The sequence below is a fragment of the Macaca nemestrina genome, chromosome 10, assembly GCF_043159975.1.
Source record: "Macaca nemestrina isolate mMacNem1 chromosome 10, mMacNem.hap1, whole genome shotgun sequence".
Lineage (NCBI taxonomy): Eukaryota > Metazoa > Chordata > Mammalia > Primates > Cercopithecidae > Macaca > Macaca nemestrina.
In genome coordinates, this window is record NC_092134.1 from 53,072,798 (window position 1) to 53,100,693 (window position 27,896).

General features: G+C 35.7%; 1 protein-coding gene across 1 annotated transcript in view; it reads right to left on the minus strand.

Moving 5' to 3' along the window:
- Positions 1-27,896, minus strand: part of LOC105473302 (otogelin like) — a 166,418-nt gene that overhangs the window by 50,640 nt on the left and 87,882 nt on the right. Inside the window, exons 28-37 of the mRNA XM_011727039.2 lie at positions 23,860-24,009; positions 21,255-21,374; positions 18,445-18,561; positions 15,104-15,260; positions 14,408-14,434; positions 10,011-10,178; positions 8,049-8,327; positions 5,084-5,201; positions 2,402-2,481; positions 2,035-2,103 (exon numbers count right to left, since the gene is read on the minus strand). Coding sequence (XP_011725341.2) covers positions 2,035-2,103; positions 2,402-2,481; positions 5,084-5,201; positions 8,049-8,327; positions 10,011-10,178; positions 14,408-14,434; positions 15,104-15,260; positions 18,445-18,561; positions 21,255-21,374; positions 23,860-24,009 — 1,285 coding nt within the window. The remainder of the gene's footprint in view (positions 1-2,034; positions 2,104-2,401; positions 2,482-5,083; positions 5,202-8,048; positions 8,328-10,010; positions 10,179-14,407; positions 14,435-15,103; positions 15,261-18,444; positions 18,562-21,254; positions 21,375-23,859; positions 24,010-27,896) is intronic.

The following is a 27,896-nucleotide window of genomic DNA, read 5'->3' on the forward strand; positions in this document are numbered from 1 at the left end:
CCAAATTAGTTATTTTTCAAGATTGTTTTGGCTGTTCTGAGTTCCTTGTACTTCCATATGAATTTAGGGTTAACATCAATTTCTGCAAAGAAGTAGCTGGGATTTTGATAGGGATTGTATTGTGTCTATAAATACAATTTGGGAGTATTGCTATCTTAACAACTCTACCAATCCATGAATATGGAATTTCTTCAGCTTCTTTATTCTATCAACGTTTTATAGCTTTCATTGTACAAGTTTATACTTTTTTTGCTACATACATTCTAAGGATTTTATTATTTTTTGATACTACTATAAATGCAATTGTTTTCTTGATTTCATATTCAGATTGTGCATGGCTAGTATATAGAAATACAATTGATTTTTGCGTATTGCTCTTGTATTCTGCAACCTTGCTGAACTCATATGATATTGCTAATAGGTTTGAGCAGATCCCTTAGAATAACCTAAGATCATGACATCTGCAAATAGATGTAGAAATAGCTTTATTTTTCTTATCTTTGAGGGTAATGAAATATAGTTTGTGTTCTCTGCATATAGATTGTGGTGGTATAAATCATTTTACACATTTGAGATATATGTTGAATATTAATTTGGGGCATATAAGAGAGCTCAAAGTAGAGAGCAATACTTAGAATAATTAACAGTCTATGCCCCAGATATTAAAACATGCAATCTTATTTCACAGACTTATTCCCCTTATAAACTGAATGATGTAGGTGAAGTACCTCCACCCTCTCCCACAGCATGCTCTAAATTATACTAAATTCACTGATGCCTAAAATTTCACAACAATATAGTAATTCTTCATCTCTACAGGGGTAACACCTCTCTCATAGGGCTCTTTTCAGGATTAAATGTATGCTAAATGCTTAATCCAATACCTGGCATATAATTAGTACTCAAATGGTAGCTAACCAGAGAAGCAGTGTTACTAGCGATGGTTATAGTGAGGCTATTAATACCTTTTTAAAAATCCAGTTTCTTACCATGAGTCCTTTGTGACCTGCCCCCGATAATCTCTTCCACTCTATCTTTCAGCACAATTCCCCTCAAACTGCACATTCAAGATACACTGGACCTGCTTAAGATTCCTTCATGTGACATATTCTCTCTCACTTCCAGACTTTGCACATGCTGCAAATAGGAACATATTTCCCCCTTCTCTTAGCCTACCCAATTCCTGTCTTCAGTTAACCTCTGACGCCACACCTCCAAAATAAATATGATGGCCCTCCTGTGGGCTGCTTGTATTTACCCCTGTTATAAGATTGCAATAGCCTCTGGTCTATCAGCAGTTTTAGGCTAGGAGCTGTGACTTGTTTATCATACCTCCTCACTGAGGGCCAGGACAGTGCCAGGTAGAATTGGTGTTCAATTAAAGCTTGTCAAATAAATTGAAAGAATAAATATCTGAACTTGACCTACATTATAATACCTTGAGGAATAATGCCTTAAGTTTGTCGAGCCTCGCTGTGAGTAGATTTATTAAATCCTTCCCTGAGGCAAGTTTCACAGTGCGGGAGGAAAGCAAGGTTACGAACCCAGAATGCCTCCTCCAGAGCCTGAGACAGAACGCAAACATGGAAATGGACGCAGTAGAGAAAACCCTGATTTGTGTCTATGTTTCATGAGAGCCAATTTAATCACTGTGAAAATCTAGGTGGGATTTCATCAAACCTAAGAGTAGAATTTAGGTTTTTAGATATGAGGGAAGTCCAAGGAATCTACACTAACTGAAAAGAATGAGGTGGACCAAATGCAGAAACCATTCAGAAAATGAGGCATGCAGCCCAGTGCGGCATGGCTCATTCCTGTAATCCCAGTACTTGGAGGGGCTCAGGCAGGAGAATCCTTTGAGGCCAGAAGTTCTAGAAAACATGGCTTGCTGAGCCAATGGATAAGCTTAATGAAGCAAAAGCGACTGCTGGGTTTCCTAGCCCGTAGAATAGTATTAACAATAGCAGCTGTGATAAGCGTGCCAACACTTAAATTACATAGTGCTACTTTTGTTGTCTAAAATTGTAACAATACCTGTAAACATGGGCACAGTTGGCTTAGTTGGTGGCATTAATGTTGGTTCTGTGGGAATCACAGGTATACCTACAAAGAAACAAAGATGCTCTTTTTAAAACTATATTTGCTTAAAAGGAGACCCACATATTTCATACAGGGCTCTTTAGCATCAAGGAAAACGTTTTGGAAAAGAGAAAACAGGAGAGATGTTAGTGGAAGATCTACATGATTTAAAAAGTAATTAGAAAAAAAGCTATGTAAGAGATATTGAAGAATAATCTTATGAGAGTTGTCTGTCTAAAACTTGTTTACAACCACTTGCCTCAGAGAAAAAATATGCAAGCGTATCATTTTTCAGAGTAAATTAAGCAAGGTTCACACTTACAGTCTCCTGGATAAACACACTTGAGGGTGACCTCATCAAGGATCATATTTTTAGGGCAGTAGGGCAAGCATCCTTCAACCCTTTACATGGAAAAAGAGTAAATCAAAGTGAAAAAAAGTTTGAAATAACAAAAAAAAAAAGGACTATATTTAACATATGTAACTAAGATATATTCTTCCTAAAATGCTTTTATATACCCTTGTCAAGCACTAAGAACTGCTCCATCTGCTACCAACCCATTATATTTCATTTTATAAAATCACAAGCTAGAGGATGATAAGAGAATAGCATTAAGATTAAGGCAGAACTTGAACACAGAATATTAGAACCATACACTCATGTCTGGGGCACACTAAGGCCATGTTCCACGAGTCAGTGGAAATGTGCAAGAATAATTTATTAAGGTGGTGGTGGTGGTGTTGTTGTTGTTGCTGTTTGTGACAGGGTCTCACTCTGTCACCCAGGCTGCAGTTAGTGACATGACCTTGGTTCACTGCAGCTTCATCCTCCTGGGCCCAGGTGATCTTCCCACCTCAGCCTCCTGAGTGGCTGGGACTACAGGCATGTGTCACCATGCCTGGCTAATTTTTTCTATTTTTTTGTAGAGAGGTGGTTTCGTCGTGTTGCCCAGGCTGATGGTGAATTCCTGGGCTCAAGCAATGAGCCTGCCTCAGCCTCCCAAAGTGCTGGGATTACAGGCATAAACCCTGGCACCTTGCCAGTTTATTGAGATTTCAACCTGTATTGATTACACTGTTGCTTTCCACTCTTATACTCCCCTCACGTCCAAGCAGATTGGCATGTTCTTTGACACTATCCTTGCCTTGACGGTGTTTGTAGAACAAATACAGCATCTTCAGTGGTCTCCCTGCCTGTTATTAATCCTAAACTCACTGAAAAGATATTAGTGATCTCTAGGTGGAAGGGATGAACATGGTTGTAGTTCTTTTGAGAACAGGGAAAGGAAGGAGCAGAAGCTATAGTTTTCAAGAATATTAGGACCTGTGCCCAAATCTGGGGCAGTGCTCTGGAACGACATGGTTGTATAAGAGCCTGAAGAGATTCTATTTCAAGCCCTAGGATATCTGGCCTTGGTAAGAATCCCCAGTCCTTGTTTGGAGCACAGAAGCCAAGGAAGAGTCTCAAATTTCAAGAGGCCATGTTGTGGGCCAAAGACAGGAAGGAACATGAGAATGCTTTTCTGCTAAAGGAATGGAGACAAAATAATGACTGAGAGGGCATTTTCCTATGTCCAATAAAGGCTCAGAGTTCAATTTATTCTAAATCAAAGGAAAAAAATATAATCCTTCAGGTGCAACCAACTCTAATTATTGTATTAATACATACTACAGAGAATTCATACAGATATTGCTATAAAAAGGCTTGCTCGTCTGCCTCTAGAATATACTAGCAGTTTTAACTAATATATTTAAATATTTTAAAAACATTTCCATTGCCTCGTCTGTAAAGAATTTGAACTAAAAGTGTTGAAGGTCTCGTTTCATTCCAGATGGAAACAAACTAACTTGGCACTAAAGGTAAATGCTGCTCAGAAGACCCTTGTTCTTGGAGGCAAATCCAGGCAACGCTTTTTAAAGACAAGAAAAGTTAACTTCTGTCTTAATGAGGTTTAATGAAACACATTTAGCCATCTCCTGGATACCTCCTTCACAATTGATTTTTTAAAAACATAAACAGCTTAGCTTATATAACTGTTTGTTTCATAAAATGAAGTTAAGTAATAAAACTTTTAACTAGCATATGATATTCTTATTCTCCTCTAAACTTTGTGAAGTGGAAGAAAAAAGAAAAATGGAAGTTACTGAATCACTGAAAGACAAAGTCTAGTTAGTTATTGTTTATTTGAGTCAACATCAATTTTTATGCAACTCAACTATTTTGCAGTTGTTTGATGCAAGTCAAAACCACAGCCATCCTTGTAAAATACTTTTCAAAAAACCATTAACAGCCATGTCTTCTGTCTTACAGTAAAAGGCAAAGTCCTTACAACAGGTACAAAGCCTTATATGATTTGCCCACTACTATATCATCTGGTCTCATCTACCACTTCTCTCCATTTTGCTCACTTTGTTCTAACTTATTACCTCCTTGCTGATCCTCAAACACAAAACACATTCCCACTACAAGACCTTTGCACTGTTCTCAAATTAAAGACTCTTCCCCAAATATCCACCTGGCCAGCCCCTTCACTACATTTAGATCTCTGACCAGATGTTACCTTGTCAGGGTGCTCTTCCCTGACCACCAATATTAATTAGCAAACACACACACACACACACACACACACACACACACACACACACACACACACAAGCCTTATGCTGTCTCCCTCACCTTCCTTTATTTTTCTCTGTAACACATATCCGCCATAACAATATGTTGCATTATATATTTACATTTTTGTTTGGTTATTTTCTGCTCAATCCAACAGTATGGAAGCTTCATGAGGGCAAATACTTGTCTATTTTGTTCAGTATTGTCTCCCCAGCAGCAAGAAGATTGCCTACCACATAGTAGACGTTCAATAACTACTTCTTGATTTAAGTGAAATTAATAACATATACAACTTCAGAATGGTTGTTTTTAAATCTTGAAAAAATTAACTAAAAACAGAATTTGCTAAGGCTGGACTTTGATCACTGATTGATAAACATTACTTACGGTGGAAGAAATTTGCATGCTACTGCTTCAGGGTCACTACAGGTTTTAAAACAGGGTGTTGCACAAGGTTCATATCTCCATTCACACATCCTCCTGTAAGGCACTGCTGTCTGGATTTCTGGGAAAAAATAAAGTTTAGATTGTGTGCATATTTAATACATAGCTTGAAAACTAATAATTTCTTTTCTTTTTTTTTTTTTGAGACAGAGTCTTGCTCTGTCATCCAGGCCTGAGTACAGTGGCTCTATCTCGGCTCCCCACAACCTCTGCCTCCTGGGTTCAAGTGATTCTCGTGCCTCAGCCTCCCAAGTAGCTGGGACTACAGGCACACGCCACCATGCCCAGTTAATTTTTATATTTGTAATAGAAATGGGGTTTTGCCATATTGACCAGGCTGGTCTCGAATTCCTGACCTCAGGTGATCCATCTGCCTTGGCCTCCCAAAATGCTGGGATTACAGGTGTGAACCACTGCGCCTGGCCAAAAACTAACAATTTCTTAAATGAACCCTCCTAGGGTTTGACCCTTCTTTGACGACAATGCTACAGGAAAGACAGAACTGAAGAAAAAAACACTGTTATTTCTTGGTGATCAAAGCATTACATGCTCAGATTAAATATCTAGATGTACACCTATCTTCCAAAGATTTAAAAAAGCAAGGGGTTGGAGGAGGCTGAGGAAAATTCAAAGCATTCTTTATATATATATATATATATATGTAGTGGGTTTTCATCTGTCTTCACATCATAATACCAAACACTTGTTTAGAATTTTACTTTTTGCAAAGTGATTGTCCGTCCATTATTCTATTTTATCCTGCAAAAACCCTATTAAGTAGATATTATTTCTAATTTATAAATGAGGAAATTGAGTCTCACAGCAGCCAAGAAACTTGGCAAGTTCAAACAATTAGAAAAATGACAAGACCAAACACATTTCATGAACTCAAATCTAGGAAGAATATTCTGTTGTTTTTCTCACAAAACTTAGCACATTGCCTTGTACCAGATAAGTAGTTTTTGAATACAAAATACATGGGCGGATTTGAAAAATACATGCATACAGTTCTAAAATCTCCCTTGATTGAAGTTTTTCTCCTGCAAGGTCTGCTAATACTCTCCCCTTCCCACAGCATAGAGAAGTCCTTTTGTAGCAGTTCAAAGATATCTCTGAACAAGAGAACCTCTTAAGACAGAAAATTCAGGAGGCAGGTATGTTTCTTGGACTCTGGATACAGAATTCAATTCCAAATTATAGCAAGGAAAATAAGTCTTTTTGGAAAGCATCTATGTATCTAAAGACTTAAGTAATTGCTGAACTTGAGTTACTGGTCCCATGCATCCTGAAAGAGGACTGGTTCCAAGACTACAATAGGCTCCTGGAGTTTCCTAGGTTTCAGAAGCCCACAAAGATCGACTTCTGATATTCTGATGATGCCACGTGCTGCAGTTCTCTAAGCCTCAAATAGGACTACTAGGTCTGGTTCTAAGAGCACAGATTTCTAGAGCAGAGGGGAAATAGAGGCCTGGAAAGGTCAAATGTAGGTAAATTGAAGTAAGCAAATCACATCCACTCTATGGAATGCTATATAGATGTGTCAGTGGCTCCTTTTCTCAAGAGCACAGTGCAGGAGGACAGCTCTCCCCTTGGTTCTCCTTGCTTTCTCTCTCCCACTTGCAGTTCTCAAAACAACTGCAAAATATTCTGAGAGTTATCCTGAGGTAAGGAGGAATCTTCTGAAACAATCCAGGATCTGTTGCCATTCCCAACAGGATGTCCTGCAAAGTGTGTGCTCAGTGATTCCAGTTGCACCTGAAGTATCAAATCCAGAGCAGACTGCTTTCAGGGTCCCTCAACTGCAGTGCAACATGGAGCATGTGCAGACAAGATTCAGTTCACCCTGGGCTTTTCTGAGCCTAGAGGACTGGCTCACCATGAATCCTAGGCTTCTGTTGATTCTTGCCGTCTATCTGTAAGTAGTAAAATTCCTTTGCCTGACTTGTTTTGTGAGTATGTCACCACACTAAAGAATGTATGGACCACATCTAATAATGCAAATGGCAGAGATATTAGAACTTCTTTTGCTTTGTTCTGAGCTCGTTGCCCGAGTAAGAACCCTTGCAGAATTCTGGAATCTGGGTTTGCACAAAACCTCCTGCCAGACTTAGGCACCTTTGTATACAGGAACTATATTCGATAGGTAAAATTTTGAAGCTCAATTTGTGCTTTTTAAAATCCATTATTAGAAGGGCTTGCAGAAATATACCCTCAACAGAAAAGGCAAATTAACTGCTCTCTTGAACTGCTTTAGGAGGGCTCACAAGGATGAGACAATTTCTTGGGGAGACTCAAGATAGATATCAACCTCCTGGATTTTGAAAATAAAGCATGACTTTTAAACATTGCATAAAGAAGTAAAGCTCACTTCAGAAAATTCAATAGCTATAGACCTCAAAGGCTCTCTAGAAGTAAGATTAGGCTTCTGCTGAACTAGATAAATCTTCTAGAGGTCAATGGAAACAGATACCCTGTATCCAACTGACAGAGATAAACATATTGTCCTTATCACTAAGAATCAGATTAATAAGAATTTGCCTTCTAGGAAAGAAAAAGTAGATACAAACATTAGACAACAATGCCACATGAGTGGGCCCTGATTCCAATGTCCAGACAGCACTGGTAGTAATAATTGGGGTAATAATAATAAATCAGGTTATTTAGGATTGTTCTAAGCAATGTACATCAACTTATTCAACACTCACAATAACCCTATAAAGTGGGTATTATTATTTCTCTAATTTTATAGTTCAGTAAACTAGAGGGTATAGAGGTTAAGAAACTTACTTAAGGTCATAAAACCATCTGCTTATATACAGTAAGAATGGTTTTTAAATTAAAGACATAAATATTCTGCCTAATATAAATTACCTATTTGTTCTCTTTTTGGACATCTCAGGAAACATACCTTCTATGCTGAAGCTACTTAAATGTTTAAATTCTTCAGAATCATCATATTTTGATGCTTTGACACTAGCACCTGTGAATATGATGAAAAAGCCTTTCTTGCTGTATAATTCAAATGCACTGTAACCAGGAATCCAGAGGCCCTGATGGTGGAAAAATGTTGCTCTCCGATGAAAGGCTGAATTTGCCTCCCACAGCTCCAAGGTAAGAGTATCACTGTCATGGACATAGAGAAAGTAGTTTGGCCTTTCAGCAGATTCCAAGGAAACAAGTGCCAATGCTGTAAAACATAGAACAGTGTAGATTCTCAGAAGAGGGAAGATCATCAACATTGGTATCACAAAATGTACTTATAAAGTAAACAAAATACTACTGCACAATTGCCAAACATAGGGCTGATCACTAATATTTCAGAATAAATTAGGAGATGCCTGAAAGAAGAAAAAAAGTAGTACTTTAAATTCAGTGAATAACAGTGATACCACTAAAAAGAAAAAAAGATCAGTCTTTGGTAACTTCTGTCTTTTAAATAATTTGTCCTTGGGGGAAAAAATAAATGTCAATGAGGACTCCAGAATGTACAATTTTATACAAGAAACTGAATGATTAATTGGACATACATTTGTGTTTGCAAGCTTTAACATTTACAAATGTACAAAATCTACAAACGGCTAAATTGGATGATAAAAAAGGGAATAGAGAAATAGATCAATTTAGGGACGTAACTGCATTTCAGTATCACTGGGCTCTTTTAATGAGCAAATGTTCTTGAAAGAGAGTTTACTGCACCAAAAAGGGACTATTTATCCAACATTATTGTCAATTTCCCAAAAGATGATCAAATGGCTAATGGGCAATTGGGCTTTACAAAGCATTGAAGAATTATCACCTTTTTTTAGCTAGAGCTCTGAACATTTACCTTATATTTGTAAAACTCATGAAATAAAGGTTTTTAAATTGAGATGATTTTAGGCTGATTTTCTTAAACATCATTTGGATTTTTTCTAGTAAAACCATTAGTTATTACAAATTGTAAAATGAAGAGTTTTCTCAAATTCAATATGGTTTCAAAGGCATTTATCATGTTGTAAAATTTAAGTTCTGCTGAGCACCAAAAGATGCCAAGAATAATAAAATAAATTTTTATATGAGAAAAAAATGTAACCAACATAATTTAGAACTTGATGGTGATAGGTGTTTTCAGAACTAAAAGAGTTCTTTTTAAAGGAAAGAAATAATTTATTCTAACTGGAGAATTGTGAGCATTCTCAGAACAAGCGAAAGTTAAGTCTGATGATTCATCCAACAAATAAATTCCTAAGCTGATACAACATGTCATGCATGGTTCCAAGTAGACTGAACATCACTGGATCAGAAGGGAAACTACCACCAATCAGAACAGGTGCCAGGTGGATACAATCAGTACAGACCTGCAGGTGCAAACCGGTAAAAGTAGGACTAGGTTCAGGGCACTGAGGACATGTCCAGGAACCAGGACAGACAAGGCAGTTAAGGATAATAGAATAACAGACTGTCACAATGACTGTCTACACTCTGATTTATGTTCTTCATATAGAACTTCTTTGGTATCAATTCACAATTTACTTTTACTTTTGGGGGCATTAAAACCTTTCAAGTGTTAAGAATCAGTGGATGGTTTTTCAAAAACATCAAACTAAGTTCTGTGACTAATATTAAGAAAATTTTAGCTATATTTTATTTAACACCAAAAACTCAAACAATTGTCATTCTAACATATATATGCCAATAAATAAACAAAGAAATTATTTTGTATACAAAAGAGAAAGCTGGCTCTTGTGCCAATGTTATATTTTATTTCATATCCCTTAGAGCACTTTTTAAAAATGCCATGAACATATTAGATTCTCAATTAATATTTACTGAGTGGCTAAATCTTAAAATGTAAATGGAAAGCTAAACTCTTATTTTCAATTATACTTACATGATACCTTCTCTTTGAAAAGGCCTGGAGTGATCATAAAATAAAAAAATAAATTGGTATGAACACTGCTTCTTGGCAAAGAGAAAACGCTTCTGCTGGTCATATTGACCCCCAGAACAAGGCCACTCTGCCCATAGCTTGCCAGCATATATGGTCCTTCTCCAAGTCCTAGTTAAGTACAAATATGAGAATTATAAATTGGCACAGATTTTTAAAATTTCAATCTGTCATTTCAAAGAAATGTTTTGATAACAAAATACTTAAAAATATTGAGCAATTAGAAATTTATCACTAATAAAATAACTAAATTCTTCAAAAATAATGATGTATATACATAATGATGTATATGTATATGTTTGTGTTGTGGGTTATGTAAAATGTTGATATACATGTGATCGGTTGTTTCATAAAAGTTTAACCTTACTGCTCTCGGTGTATTTTACTTTCCCTCTTCTCTCATTTTTGTCTCAAAGCCAATTTAACTCAGCACATGCTGAAGAACGAGAAAAAAGATTCAAAGAATGTAAAGGCAAGACTTTCTTCCCCTTAAGGACTTAAGACCAGGCCTAAATAAAGGGGAAAGGATAATTGCATTGGAGGGATAAGAAGTCTTCCAATTAGGAAAGGGGAAGGAGAACCAAAATTTCCACCATAAAGACCAGGAGAAGAACAAAAAGACTGAGAGGATACACTATTTTCAGGTGTACTCTCCTCACTGACCCATCATCTGGGACACATTGAGCAGCTGGGGACCCTTCTAAACGATGAGGAAAAGAGCTTCACTAGGGACTTTGGTACCCTGTATAGAGATAGAAACCTGAAACAGCTTTGCCCCCACATCAAGGTGGAGCTGAGCAGAAACAGTGGACAATTTTTCTTAACCTGGCTGCAGGAGACTCACCATCACAGTTACAAATGTTACAAATGCAGTGTTTCTCCATAAGCCAAAATACATGAGGACCAAAGAAAATTACAGCAATAGTCTCTACCTGGTAATGGCTAACTTTCTAGCATGGACAAGAGGAAAGTGACACAAACCTCCAAGATGCAAATATACTTCAAAGTATAAATATGTAGATTTGTACAAATATGTGAATAATATACAAATAATAAGATAAGTGAATTATAATGAGATACAATTCAAAATGGAGAAGATGTATATACAATTACAACTTGAGGACTTGAAGCACCCTTATGAATATTCAACATAAGAATGAGAAAGGAGAAGGAGAGCAAAACGAAACCTCTCCCCTGCTGCACATGCCCCTTAATACAGCAACCTGAAGAGACAATTGCCATCTGAGAAATCTGTTTGTATAAAAACCTAAAGCTTTTGAATTGACTCTTAGTTAATTGGTAGCTTGATTCTGGACTATTTTCGCCAGCAACTGGGAGACAAAAGTCATTGATCTTATCATTAATTTTAGGCAGGGAGAAGTACAATTCCACCATCTACTGAAAGCAATCATTTCCTGCAGTGATTCTTTAAAAACAGAAATGAGCATATCCTATCTAATAAAATTACTCTGAACTTAAAACTCATGTAACAATTTTTAGTAGGAAATTGAAGTTCTCCCTCACTTACAGAAATAGCATTTCAAATGCAAGCTTTACATTTTTAGTAAAAATCGTATAAATGAACACAAAGATATTATATAGAATCATTGTGCTAAGAATTATTGAAATAATCTCAGCAATAACCTTTGAATTCTTCTACTACTTTTTAGAATTCTTCCTACAGAATCACAATTATTTATTTATGTATGTGCTTTAAATATTATAAGTATCTTATAAGTATGTTATTACATAGTGTCTGGGATGTAACAAATAAAGAAAGGGAGAAATATGCCAGCTATAAATGCCCAAAAAGGACTAGGTAAATTTACAAGGGCTGAGAAATTTATTTGGGATGAAACAAATTAAGAATAACCATTTAAAATCATTTTCTATTCATTATCACTCTCCACAATCATCACAATTTTACATTCCCCTTCAACGTCTATCACTGTTGCATTGCTTTTACAAATTCTAACTCCCCTTGGCACATTGATGCCTTTCCCTATTACTCTGATCATAGGAAATTTATTCATCTGCCACTCCACTGAGCCAATCAGTGTCTCATGAAGGCCAAATGCCCCATGTTCATGCTCTGATATTATCAACACAGTATTACAAATGAAACTAGAAGAACAGGTTTGAAGGATTCTGTAACACATTAGAAGAATGAACCATCACTAGAGGTACTGCAGACTTGTTAACAGAGAGCAAAATGTAGCAAGTAGCAAGAGGTAAAGAGATTCAATATGCATGGAAAATTCTGCTTCTGGGTACACAAGTCTGCAGAAGAAATGCCAGAAAATACAAAGGCACAGATGGAGACTGTCATAACAGAACTGGGTGAGACAGGAATCTCTGAATGAGGAAGTTATTGGAGCATTTTCTCAGAGTGTTGTCTGTGTACATTATGTAGAACCTGTGATGACAATGTGCGGTGATCATCCCTACACTAGGATGTATTAACCATACAGTAGGCCATGTAGCATGGAGGTCATGCTCACTGGCCCTGAAGCAAATTGTTTACAAATCCCAGTTTGCCACATTTTGGCTAAGTGAATTTGGCAAAGCTATTTAATCTCTCTCTGCTTCAATTTCCTCTGAAAGTGTTGATAATAGCAAAATGCTGATAATAAAATAAAATAATAACATATTTTGAAGTTTAAATTATAGGATCTAGAGAAAGCAGTTAACACAACAAAAGCTTCTGTTATTGTTAATAGGCAATAAATCACATTTTAATTATGGAATCCAAAGATTGATGTGTTTTTGTGTGTGTGTGTGTGTGTGTATGCATGTACGTGTATGGCAGTCTCTTCACAATCTTGAACAGGACATATTTTTAGTTAGATTTTCTTTAACTACCACAGATATTTTTTAATGTTGAATTTGCCTCCTCTATCAAACTTCTATAAATGTAACAAATACAACTAAAATCAAAAATGCCAATTTTCTTTTTAATCATTATCTCTATTTCTCTGAAATTATCTAGCTGACACATTTCTCCAATAAGCCACCTGAAGTGCCTCAGATTGGTTGCTTGGCCCAGATTTCCTATAACTATTATTCTAACTGACACATCCATCATGGATCCAGAGTTTGCCCAGTTACTGACAAAATGGATACTTCCCTAGATCACTTTACTTGTCTGAATTAGGTTTTGAGGCCTGTGCCTTCCTCATTAAATAGTTTTGCAAAAAGACTCCAGTTCTGCTATCTTCAAGTATTTTCACTAAAAACATAATTATCTGTCTCTTCTTACATCTATACCTTAGTTTTAGACAGCAGCATCTCTCAGATTTCTTATTGCAAATCTGGATGTTTGCTGAGACCTGGAGATTTTCATTATTATTGTATCAATAAGTTCTCATTCTGGTAATGTGTAAAGAATGATTTTTGCCTGCAATGATGGCAAATTAAATTCCTTACATTATTTCTTATGTCAGTGCATTTAGACTTTGTTTCTTTGATTTCCACAACGTAAGAAAAATGTGACTGTAGTCACCACACTGTGTAATCGATAACAGAACTTATTCCTCACATCTAGCTGAAACTTTGTGCCCTTTAACCAACATCTGCCCTTTCCCTGTCCACTTCCCCACCACTAGCCTCCGGCAACCACAGTTCCATTCTCTACTTCTAAAAATTCAACTTTTTTGGATTTCGCAAATAAGTGAAATCATATGGTATTTGTCTCACTGTGCCTGACTTATTTCACTTAGCATAATGTTCCCTAGGTTCATCCATGTTGTTGCAAATGATAGAATTTCTTGGTTTTTAAGGAATGAAGAGCTAAAAGAAAAAATTTCAAATGTTCTCACCACAAAGAAATGGTAAATATTGTAGGTGATGGATATGCTAATTAGCCTGATTTGATCATTTCACAATGTGTACATGTATCAAAACACTACATTGTACCCAATAAATATATACAATTATATTTCTCAATTTAAAAATAAGATAAAATTGTAAAAAACATTTGAACAATGTTTACATTTATAAATAATGGTAAAGGTATGCCTTTGTTACAGATCTTTCATCCTTTTTATCTAAAAAATTAACTAACTTCACCCATCCATTCATTCATGTCATTCCAAAACTGTACTGAGGGCCTCCTAAATTCTGAGAACTTAATTTACACACTATTTTAGTTTTCAGGAAATAAATCTTAACACAAATACTTAGAAATTTTTGAAAATTTTAAAACTTAAAAGCTTTTATGGCGTTATATAGTTGTGAACTATTTATAATTTGTTCACAGCATAAGTTGTTCAAAAACTTTTAACCTGAAAATACACCTAATAGAATACCATAGTGATATTTTTAATTTGAATGTCACATACCTTCATTGTAGTATTCACAATCAAGTGCTAAAAGAAAAAAAGAATAAGTATTAAACTATTTAAGAAGCCAATCACTTACCTGAATGTGGGCAAGATATGGCTATATATTTATCAATAACTATGTGAAAGAATATAGAATGGTATTATTTAGGAACTTTTTCTGAGCAAAGAACATTCTTTAAGTGTTGTGCTGTAATTAAATTTCATATAATTGTTTTAAAATAGGAAAATATACCTGCCAATTTAGAAATCTCAACTGAAAGTGTTCAAATTGTAAGTTTGTTCAGATGTCTTACCACCTACACAAGTAAATTAGAAGTTTAAAGAGTCAAATCTGGAAGCAAATTCAAGGTGATTTTTTAAAAATATGTTTATCATCAGAACAATGAAACTTCATAGGCATAAAAGAAATAAAGTCATAAACAATTTCTCTAAGGATGGTATTTAAATAATTTATATTTCAAATGGTGCAATGACAGCAATCAAACACAGAACAAAATATTATCTCACAATTTCTTTTTATAAGTCCTTTCGGTATTCTATAATTTATGACTGTCAAAGGAATATAAAATTTCATCATTTTAATTTAATTCTATTTCCATGAGTTTCCTGGCATTATTTCTAAGATAAATCAACAATTAATATGTATCTATTTATCAGTTCTCTACATAATGATGTTCTAAGTAGGGTACTCACAACAAACAGTAGATGATCTCCAATGAATTGATATTCCTTCCTGACAACACTTGTATGCATACGCGGCTATACTAGTGCACAGACACTCACAGTCCCCACCAAGATTACAGTTACATGTATCCTCATGGCAATTTTTGGCAAAAGAAGTAACATCAATCTGAAACATGAGGTGAAAGATTACTTAATTTTAATAGATACTGATTATGATTTAAAGTCAACCCTCTAAAAGAAGATTATGTGTTTTCAAAGTTTCATATTATCAGCTTAAAACTGCCACCTAGAGAGTTCTCTTTATTTCAAACTTCTTTATTGCCCAAAGGAGAAAAAAATGTATTAGGAAAATGTCACATCAAAGAACTAGCAAAGGAAATAATAAGATTAATAAATACATAAAACTTCAACATTGGCAATATAACAGATTAATTTTTGGAAGCTTCTTTCATTATTGACGTAATCACATGGCGTTAAAATAAGGGCATCTTCTGCTTCCAATTGTAATCTTATATAATTTTGTATCTTTCTTCCTTCTTTCCTTTCTTTTTTGTCCCCGCTTATGCAACATCCTAATGGCTATTAATGGTAATAGCAATCTTTAAAAACAACTTATTATATTTACTTTATTTATTTTATTTGCATTATATTTAAGTAGCTGACAAAATTTAATATACTGACAATGCATTAGAAAAGGAGCAAGAGACTCAGGAAGCTGAGGCAGGAGAATCCGTTGAACTCGGGAGGCGGAAGTTGCACTGAGACGAGATCGCGCCCTTGCACTATTGCACTCCACCCTGAGCGACAGAGCGAATCTGTCTCAAAAAAAAAAAAAAAAAGCAAGGGGCTGCGAGCTGTAGCTCATGCCAGTAATCCCTGCATTTTGGGAGACCGAAGCAGGTGGATCACTTGAGATCAGGAGTTCAAGACAACCCTGGCCAACATGGCAAAACCCTGTCTCTATTAAAAATACAAAAATTAGCTGAGCATGGTGGCACGTCCTGTAGTCCCAGCTGTGGGAGACTGAGGCAGGAGAACCGCTTGAACCCAAAAGGTGGAGGTTATAATGAGCCGACATCAAGTCACTGGCCACACCATCTCAAAAAAAAATAAAAAAAGAAAGAAAAGAAAAGAAAAAGAAGCACAGTTTGCTGTCACTGAGCTGTATTTTATTTTTTAGGTCAGTTCATGGGTTAACTTTTCTTTTCAAGTGAAAAAGAACCAGCAGGCTCCGTGGTTCAGGACTCCAGACTTGACACAATATTTCTTGTCAAGCAGGTGTGATCCTTGGAAACTATGAGAAGTCTCAAAAGCAACCCTTTCTATAAACAAGACTCTAGTCTACCTATGTGGCTCTAATACGGCAGCCCTCAAACTTTTCTGTCTCAGAATCCCTTTACACTCTTAAAAAAATCACCGAGATCCCCAAGGAGATTTTGTTTATGGGATTACATCTACCAATATTTACTCTATTAGACATTAAAAATGAGACATTTAAAAATAACAATAGACATATGTTTACATGAATAACATGGTTTTAGTGAAAAATGCTTATACATGCCGAGAAATAGTGAAAAGAGTGCACTGTTTTACATTTTTGCAAATCTCTTTAATGTGTGGCTTAATAGCACACAGCTGGATTCTCATATCTGCTTCTTCATCTGGTCTATCATAATGTTTTTGTCTTGTTTGGGTTTGCGTTGAAGTAGATGAAGAAAATTCGGTTCCACACATATATTTAGTTGGAAACAAAGGAGTACTTTAATATCTTTTTCAGGTAATTGTGATATTCTTTGACACTATATCAAAATTCAAAAAAATATCATTTTCAAAAAGGCCGTTGCAATGTGAAATCTAAAACCACATCAATAAACTTTAACTTTGCTATGTTAAAATTATTTTTATGTTTTGCCCTTTGAATGGATCTTTTACTTTTGCATGATTTTGTAACATCATGCATTGGTCATGTGGAAAATTTATGGACCCGTGCATATCTTCAAAATGTTGATGCATTTGATTATATACAATAGCTACAAGTCACGTTTGTTAATATCATCATCTAGATCATCAAAAAACTCATTAAGTATCAAAAACCTTATAAGCTAGCAGGGGTGGATCTAACTTTTACAAAACTCTAATTTTCCTTGAAAGTAAATTTTATCAAAGACAACAGACACCATCAGGTGTTTCCTTAAAGCCACAGACTCATTTCACACATTTCAAGAAAATATCTGCCAGGCGCAATGGCTCATGCCTGTAATCCCAGTCTTTTGGGAGGCAGAGGTGGGCAGATCATCTGAGGTCAGGAGTTCCAGACCAGCCTGGCCAACATGATGAGACCCCGCCTCTACTAAAAATACAAAAATTAGCTGAGCATGGTGGCACACATCTATAATCCCAGCTACTTGGGAGGCTGAGGCAGGAGAATCGCTTGAACCGAGGAGGCAGAGGTTGTAGTCAGTCAAGATCATGCTACTGCACTCCAGCCTGGATGACAGAGCAAGACTCCATCAGAAAAAGAAAGAAGGAATGAAGGAAGGAAGAAAGGAAGGAGGGAAGGAAGGAAGGAAGGAAAGAAGGAAGGAAGGAAGGAAGGAAGGAAGGAAGGAAGGAAGGAAGGAAGGAAGGAAGGAAGGAAGGAAGGAAGGAAGGAAAATATCTGCCAAATATCCCTGTCTGACTGTCTGAATAACCACATATCATTTGTTCTTTGAAATAGAATGGCATTCCAAGAGAAAAACAACCATCTTAGCTCACAAGTCAAACAGTCATGCAAGTGACTTCCCTTAAGACCACTAACATAGCTTTGTATGCAGCAGAAATATTATATTACCTATTTTTTTACCAATACATTGAAGTATTTCTTAAACTTCTATTGGGACCTAAAATAATCATGCTAGGAAGGAGCTTTGAAAGTGAAATTTCTATATAAGTTACATTCCATCTTGGGATGTGCTTCTAAAACCATTTCAAATGTACTACAAGCAATACTTTTAAACTGTACTTTGAGTTGAGAATGCCCATTTGACAATGTTCTCTAAAGAAAAGTAAACATTTATGCTGTTAATCATAAACTGATGTATGTAAATAATGTTCCATAAACTAGAACAAATTATTACAAATATGCACAAAGGTACACTGTTAAATTAGATGGAGTAAGGGAGAAAATAAATCAACTAAATGTGCCAGTTGTACAGAAAAACAAACTAACACATAAGTCCCCCTAACAATAGTTAGGTGGTACATCTAAAAAGCCAGTGGGTCACCCAGTTATGTGTCATGTTCACCTCAGTATTATAGACACAGTAGAACATCTTTAAACTTGAGAGTTCATTAAAGTATTCATTTACCACATTGCGACAAGAAGCAAAAACATCGCTGTACAAAATGGAGCATTCTTTCTTGGCATAAGGAAATTTGTTTTGATGTGCCTCACAGGGTTTAATGGTTTCATCTGGATTTTCACACTGTTGAAAAAATATAAGAGAGAAAAGAAGTTTTTCAAGGGATAATTTCTCAAGCAGAGTAACCTATCCGACTTCACTCATTACAATTGCACCTACTATATTCTCATCCTTTTAGATAGGATTTGCGTAAAGCACCTGCTCACATCCAATTCAATGTTAATTGCATATATTATTTTCGAAAGCAACTAAAAAGAATATTAAAATCATGGCAATATTAGAGATAGAGTGGTGATAAATGATTTTTAAATTATCTTAAACACAGCATTTGCATGACTTAAAAAATTACATGAGCATGACCTGTTTCTTTCATTTTCATCTTCTTTATTTCTGTCACAAATCATCTGAGAGGTTATATGTACTCAAATCTCTGCAGACTCAATTCCCATACATACAGCAATTTGGCCTCTTCCTCTCCTAATCCACTCCCCTGAAACTGCCCTGAAAAAGGTCATCCATGACCTCTTTATTGCTAAATATAAAGGCAATTTTTCAGTCTTCCATTTTGCTTGACTTTTGCTGCTTTTGATTCTATTTAATACTTTACCCTTCTTAAATGTCTCTCCTCATTTGGCTTTGGTGACACAATTTTCTGCTGGATTTCCTCTTGCTACATTGGCTGCTGTTCCCTAATCTCTTTCTCCCTGCTTTCTTTGCAAAGCTTAATTCTCAAATCTCTATTTTTCTCATTCGGTACGTGTCCTGGCTTTAACGTTCTGAATATACTAGTAACTGCCAATCCCTATGTCCATCCCACATCTCCTTCCTGAATTTCAGAACTAAACATTTCCACCTAAATATCTCTGTCACTTCTCTCTCAGCAGGTCCTAACCATCCCTACCTCTATACCATTGTCCTTCCCCGACTATCTACATTCATTTCCTCCTCTTTGCCCTGCCTCAGGGAGGAACACCAGCATCCACCCAGGAAGCCAGGAAAGTAGGAGACCTTCTTGAAACCTCGAAATTCATCCTTCATAATACAGTCTTTCAGCAGATGCTGATGATTTTTATCATTAATGTTTCCCAAATTTGTACAGTTTTCTAAATCTCTACTGACTTAATATTTCTAGCTGGATTATAAGAGCCTCTTGGCCCTTGTATCTTACAGATCTATACTTTGCACTTCAGCCTACACCACAACCAAAATTAACTTCTTGAAATTCACTTTGTGCACCATACTCTATCCAGCCTCTTGACGCCTTCTAGGTGGCTGCTCCCTCCTTTCCCTGTTAAATTCTTTCCGATAAATTTCACTTTCTTGGCTCCTATAAATCTTGTAAGATTCACCTCCAGGGTACCTTCTCCAGAAACCTTTCTTGGACCATCACAATCCCCATTTTGTGTGCACTTCTATCAAAGCAACTACTTTACTATGTTCTGACTGTTAATTTTTTAACCTCTAAATTTTCCACCTCTAGACTCTAAATTCCTTAAAGGCAGAGACTGTGATTTATCCATATTATGTGTCTGTATGTAATGGAAAATATTAAGTGCTAAATAAAAATAGTGAATTTTTTTAAATGACCTGAGTTTTAGCTTTGTCTATCAGGTGTGAATAAAAAACTTATTTTGAGGGGGTTTAAAATTATTTGACTACTCCTAATATTTAAGTACCATTACAAATAGTTACTTCTTAATTTATTTGCAGATACAAAAATGTAAAACAATTTTTTTTCAAAAACTTCTAAAGGTAACAAGATATAAGATAGCCACAGTTAAAAGGATTTTGTCTCTCTCAATATAGTAGATATTTTAGGTATTAAAAGGTACACTTTTGTACTCTTAAGCTTAGACCACACTCAAATATTACTGACTGGAATAAATGTTCTACCCCATCCCCTCTTTATTCTTTAAAGAGATTTAGACATATTAGTAAACTAGGCAAAGAAGAGAAGTAACTAACCAAATGGCAATCAATCAGGAAATTGTGGTTTCAAACACCGCTATCAGTTAAAAAGAACAACAGGCTAAAAAAGAAAGTAGAAGAAAGAATAGAACCGATTTCCAATTTGACTCTGTTTTCTGAGTTCAGAATTTTTCAAAATGTGTTTCATATAACACTACTTCCTTGAGAACTAATAAATAAAAATATAGATTATGTCAGTCTGTTTGGAAAATCCTTCAAACATGTCCCTCCTTTATAGGCTTATAATGCCTCAAGAAACCCTTTGAAAGAAAAATATGTAAAAGTTAATTTATCCAACTGCCGCCAAAGGTAGTTGACCGCAATCCACCCACCCACACACATACACACACATCCCCCTTTATTTCATATATACAGTAACATGGCTGTTAAGAAATTCTGTCTTCATTTATTTATTGCTTTGAACTGGCAAAAGTTCCACCATCCTTCAAAATGCAGATACATTGATAAGGCATTTTGCTATGGTGAGGAAAACATGAGGGAGAAGAGATGAATTTGCATGTCACCTCTGCTACTTTCTAGCCATATAATATTAGACAAGTCATTTAACCTCCCTGAGCCTCAATTTCTTCATCTATAATAATGAGAAAACATCCTTTATATAAGGTAATCAGAAAAATTACATGAGAAGATAAATATGAACATTTATCAGCTATAAATTACTATGAAAATAGTATATAAAATATTACCTAAATAAGAATAAAATGTTCTAGTGAAAAAATATTCTTAAAAATTTCTGTTGACTTCTAAAGTACATTTCTGTAACTTACCTGTCCTAATGCCCAACTATCTCCAAATACCTGAGCATTTCTCACTTCCAAGTTATTAGATGTGGTCATGTCATTTGAAGTGCATTTGTCAAAGTTTCCACACAATCCTGATAGCTTGTTCTAAAGTAAGAGAAAATCACCAGGAAATATTCTATATTCACTTTAACATTTAAAGACTCATGTTCATTAAAACTTTTGAGACATTTCAAATATACATTTAAGAATTTTCATAGCAATCATTTTAAAAAATTAACTTGAGGAAGTGGATTTTCTCATATCAATTTAATTATATTTAGTGATTATTTTAAATTTGCAAAAATATTTTACCCGATTTCAAGTCCTATTTATCCACACTTACCAGTGTCTTGGCATTAATACAACTAATGACATAAATAGCTTGGAAAAGTATAATTCAAACAAGACAGTACATATGGGAGTGTATGTGTATGCAAATGTACATGTGTGTATATACAGAATTCATGTGTGTGTGTATATATATATAATTCATAATTATATATATTCCCATCCTTGGTGGAAACAAGAATATAGGATGAAGAATGGCAGATATATTCCCTGCTTGTTGAAATAGATCATATTGCCTACCTGATTTGCCTACATACAAGTTAACCATTTGTTTTTCCACAGCCCCCTTCCTGATGCCTCAGCTTTAGGATAACGACTATTAGTAATGGCCACTGTCTTTGAACATATGTAATTCCAGAAAACAGAGATCTCATGGTAATAAGTGGCTATGGCAGATGTAATTCTATGGTTATTGTCTGCTTTGCTAGAGATACAGGCAGCCAACTTCACCATTAAGAGATGGATTCTATTCTTCAATATTGAAGAGAGCATTCAGCATCTTTAAATTCAAGGTTTTAAAGAGTAGTTCTACTGCTTTTAGAAAATCACTGCAAGTTCTCCTCCTTCATCTAGCAGTAAAATACATTGTTATTCTTATTGGAAACAAGGATATTGGATGAATAATGGCAGTGAATATTTGTTGAAGAAAAACAGCAATGACTGAAGGTTATTTCGGTTCATCAAAGAAATTCAAGATGCCAACAAACCTAGGAATAGATCTTTGGGCTTTATCCTCCTTAAGACTTAAAGACTATAACTTCAATATACAATCATATTTTATATCATATTAAAATCTTTTTTAAAAAATGTATCTTTTCTGTATTTTTGAGAAGATATTGTTAATATTCCAATTTTCTTTAATTTGACAAAAATTATATCCATGAGTCTCAGTCTCAATTTCAGGTAAAATAGATTAATAAAAATACATCAATGTTTTTGCAAACAACTTTAAAATACGAATTCAAAATATTCAAATAAATATTCAAAATATTTAATCAAATTTGAAATATTTTAAATAGCAAACTACTTAACAATATTTAATAAAAATATTTAGCAGGGAATAGTATATAAAATAATTTAAAATATAAATTGACAAAAATTATAAACAACTCAGATTGGATATTCAACCATGAATGGATAAATAAATTGTGTGGTACATCCACACAACAGAATACTACTCAACAGTATAGAATTCACACAACAATTTATATGAATCTTAAATATACTTTGCCAAGTCAGAGAAGCCAGACCCAAAAGACTACAGATTGTTCAATTCCATGTATACGATATCTGAGAAAGATAAAACTATTGCAGTGGAAAATATAATCAGTGGTTGTCTGAGGTTAGGAGGCAAATGTAGGGGTTGACAAAAGAGAAGCAAAAAGAAGTATATTTGGAGGTTGACAGGTATGTTCTACGTAGAAATGTTGTGACAGATACAAGGCTCCATGCACAATATGGTTTGGCTCTGTGTCCCCACCCAAATCTCATCTCGAATTACAATCCCCATATGTTGAGGGAAGGACCTGGTGAGAGGTGATTGAATCATGGCGGTGGTTTCTCCCAAGCTGTTCTTGTGATAGTGAGGGAGTTCTCATGAGACCTGATGGTTTAAAAGAGTGGCATTTCCCCCTCACTCTTTCTGTCTTTCGGGCCACCTTTTGAAGAAGGTGATTGCTTCCCCTTTGCCTTCCACAACGATTGTAAGTTTCCTGAGGCCTTCCCAGCCATGCAGAACTATGAGTCAATTAAACCTCTTTTCTTTATAAATTACCCAGTGTCAGGTAGTTCTTTATAACGGACTAATACAATGCATTTGTCAAAATCCATAGACCTGGATACAATAAGAGTAACTTTTATTTACATTTTAAAAATAATTTTACTGCACGTAAACTTAAAAAAAAAAAATCCAGAATGTGGAGGAAAACATGGAATGCAGACTGTAAGAACTGAATCTAATTGCACTATGAACAAATCAAATAGTTAAGCTGAAGAAAAAGAGAAGAAAGCTGGCTTAAGTAATCTTGGAAAAGTGGATACTGCAAGGTTAAAGTCAAAAAGAACTGTACACAAACAGTGTACATAGTTGGTAAAGTTCTTCTTCACAAGGGTATAAGTTAGTAATTCTGAAAATATAACCTAGTTCTTAAAGGAAAACATTAATTATTTTATTTTCATCAAATATCAAAAACTAAATGTGATTTTATTCATTACATCTCACTAGGAGCTTAGGTTAACCTACCTTCCACTGTGGCCCAACTTTGATATGAATAGTTGTCTTCCTGTCCCAAAGAATAGTGATATCTTTCTCTGGAAAGTATACTACTATATAGTAACCAGCCTTCCAGAGCTGGTAGGTAGGTTTGTTTTCCAGGAAAAAACCTGATCGTTTCTTTAAAAAAAAAAGAAAAGAGAAGAAATAAAGTGAGTACTAGGTTCTCTAACCAAAATATATCAAATTAGCTTAGTTAATATTTACCAACAACTATCTATGTGCTAATATTGTTGCTTGGTCATGCCTTTTCTGAATTCTGTAAGAAAAGACAAAACAATTGCACAAAATACGTAAAAACATAAATATTGATTACCAGACACAAACTAGCAGATGGACCCCACATGGATAAATGGACAAAGGGAAAAGATATTTCAGTTACATATGGGGAAGAGCAAAACAAGGGAATGGAAACAGAAGACATTAAATGATATCCCCGCCAAATCAGAAATTTTACATCTGTGATGAATAAATATGACAGAACTAAAAAAGGTATGGCCTTGCCTGCAAAAGAGAGAAATTTGGTCCTGCTCATGTTTCTGAGTAGCTAATGATAGCATGCAAATAGTCTACTGACTTTATTAAAAATGTATTGAAAATCAGAATCATTAAGTTTGGTAGGAGACATTGCCTTCCCAATTCAGGCAAAAAGAAGCTGTGAAGTACTTCCTTTAAGTGAAAAGGAGAAAGTTCTCAACTTAACAAGAAAGAAAAAAAATTGTATGCTGTGGTTGCTAAGATCTACAGTAAGAATGAATCTTCTATCTGTGAAATTGTGAAGAAGGGAAAAGAAATTCAGCTAGTTTTGCTGCTGTACATTAAACTGCAAAACCAACAGCCACAGTGCATGGTAAGTGCTTAGTTAAGATGGAAAAGGCATCAAATTTGTGGGTAAAAAGCATGAACAGAAACATGTTCTGATTGCTGGCAATTGGGGCTGCTACTGTCTACAGTTTCAGGCATCCACTGTAGGGCTTGGGACCTAACCTTCATGGACAAGGAGGAACTACTGTATGTGTGTAGCAGGGTGGAAAGGGGTGAATTACCATTAAAGGGATTCCAGAAGGCTTCTTGCAAAGGGTGGGTGTGAACTGATCTGCAAGAGGATATGCACAGCAAGGTATAGGGGGTTGAGAATGAGAATGGAGAAGAAATCCTTCCAAACAAAAGAAATGGCTTGAATCAAGACTTAGGGACAAGAAAGTCAAAGATTTTTTGCAGAACTAAGGAGAGTACCAAAAGGCTAGAGCATGAATTACATGATGGATCACAGCCTGAGACCTTTGCAACCAAGTTATCCAGAGTAATTATCACATGTGCAAAATGTGGTTAATAAAAGCTTTCAAACAAGGAAGTATCAGACCATGGTTGTATATTAAAAGAAGATAATTTATGCAGTAGAAAGGATAAAGCAGAGAGAAATGAGAGATGGAACATATCGGGAAATGTTAGAGAACTTTTATGGTAAAGTAGGAATATACAATATTCTTTATTAAGCAAGGGCAACACATGGCTATATTGATTTGAATCTGACCTTGAAATTAACTCATATAATAACTTCAAAAAGGCACAGTTAACATCAAAGTAAGTAAGACAAATTTAGCCAGAAGCAAAATAAAAATTGTGACGGAGATATGAAATTCTTTGGTTACTTTTCTCCTTCAAGTAATAACAAAAGCATAGTTTGAAAATACTACACTACAGTAGACTTTTCAATAAATATTTCAAAGGGAAAATGAAATAAATTTAGTCACATCCATAAGGAGTTTTCAGTCTCCTAGACCAAGGTCATACTTAAAATAGGTGCACGGTATATTGTATAGAACAGTATATATTGTATATAACCATATGTGTTGTTGATTGGCTCTCTCTGCTCTCATTTCCTTCCACTTCCCAATCCCCACCCTCACTGACTAAGCTTCAGATATGCTGGGTCTCTTTCTGTTCTTCAAATTTACCTAAGCTTTTACCCATCTCAAGTCCTGTGTGTTTGGTGTTCCTCGTGCTAGGAACTCCACATCTTAGCGTAATGGCCTCATTCCCATCAGTTGTGACCCATATGCTCCCTCCTCTGTGAGGCCTCCCCCGATTGCCCCACTAGAAATTTCATCCTCAAGATGAGCCGGATTGGTAGGCATTTAGACAGCGCAATGCTCTTCTGAGCAAGGACAGTCCCTTGCTCAGATGTGGGCCACCACTTGGGAATTAATGCTCTGTAATTGCCGTCTTGAAATTCTGATTTTACGTGTGAATCCGTGTTTTGTCAGTGAAGGTCAGTGAGACAAAGAATCATGTGTCTGGGCCTTGAAGCCTTGGCTCACATCTCCTGCTGTCTGCCCAACCTCCCTGGGATTGATTCTCAGATGCCTGCTTCTCTGCAGCCACCCAGAGACCACTGCTACGCTCTACTTGCAACACAGAGGCAGGAGGAGTTGGACTTAGGCATGCATACCCAAATGCCAAGTTAGAGTTATGAGGCGAGGAAGGCCCTCAGCACTGACAGGGTGTGTGGTGTGCACTCACCCCAGGACTATCCCTATGCTTGAGTGAGCATGGCATTAAATGATGATTTAAAAAAAAAAAAAAAAAAAAAAAACAAAAAAAAACCACGACACATCAAGACAGAACACAAAACAAGAAAATGAAACATTTTACCTGTTTTGAACAAATTGCGTAGTTTGCCCTACCCCCAAGTCGGTCTCTGCCACCAGAAACTAATTCTATTGTTTTCACTGCACTCTTTAGTATCTTTCTATCATCTTGCTTGTCTTTGATTTGTTTCTCTTTTGCTCAGTTTGGTTTTGCATCAGTTATCCTGATACAAAAGCACATCTTTTCTATTTGTCTTTAGACATAAAATCCTTCATTTTCATTAGATAAGGCAGTTTACTACAAGAAAATCCTCTGTAGTCAAAGGGAGTTGCCATACGCCTTACTTTTCAGATTCATAAATAATGCTGTTCATTAGAACAGTGAGGTATTATGAATTGTCCAAAATAGAGATCTCCACTTCAGATGAGAATTAGAGCACTTTAAACAAACTCTAGTGATGTTAGCAAGATATGTTAGAAATATGGAGAATTAAAATATTTAAAGTACAGCTTAAATAAATTAATAAAATAGTTATATCTTATACATTTGATAAAATTAGAATTGTACATTTACATATAAAAATAACAGAGGTGGGCCGGGCATGGGGGCTCACGCCTGTAATCCCAGCACTTTGGGAGGCCGAGGCGGGCAGATCACAAGGTCAGGAGATGGAGACCATCCTGGCGAACACAGTGAAACCCAGTCTCTACTAAATACACAAAAAATTAGCTGGGCGAGGTGGCGGGCACCTGTAGTCCCAGCTACTCAGGAGGCTGAGGCAGGAGAATGGCGTGAACCTGGGAGGCGGAGCTTGCAGTGAGCCGAGATCACGCTGCTGCACTCCAGCCTGGGCGACAGAGCAAGACTCCGTCTCAAAAAAATAAAATAAAATAAAATAAAATAATAAAATTACAGAGGTGATTTTTTGTTCTTCCCTTGAATGGGTGGTCCATCTACCATAAAATAAATAGTGTTTATTTTTCACTTTCGATGTTTGAGAAAAAAAATATTGCAGGGGATTTCTTTAGGGTCAAACTGTTTTTATGACTTTTCTTAATCTTATGTCATACAATTTATATAAAGGAGACTCATTAACACCTACATACAAGTGAAAATTGGAAGTTGAAAGTTATGTGGAGTTGCAATCACCACTTCAAAGATGTGTCAAACTGTCTTTATAAGAGCATTCACTATTTTCTCTTGTTTCTTTTTTAACATCCTTTTTCTTAGAAATAACCTTCACCAATAGATGAATATCTGGTTGGTGGTTATGACAAACCGCTGTAATTACTTTAAAAACATGTCAACATGATTGTAGAAACTCTGTTTTGCCCAAAGGTTGATTGCTGCCCAGTTAGTTTCAATGTTTCTGACTGAAACATAGTTATGTTTTAAGGTAATTGTTCTCAAACTTC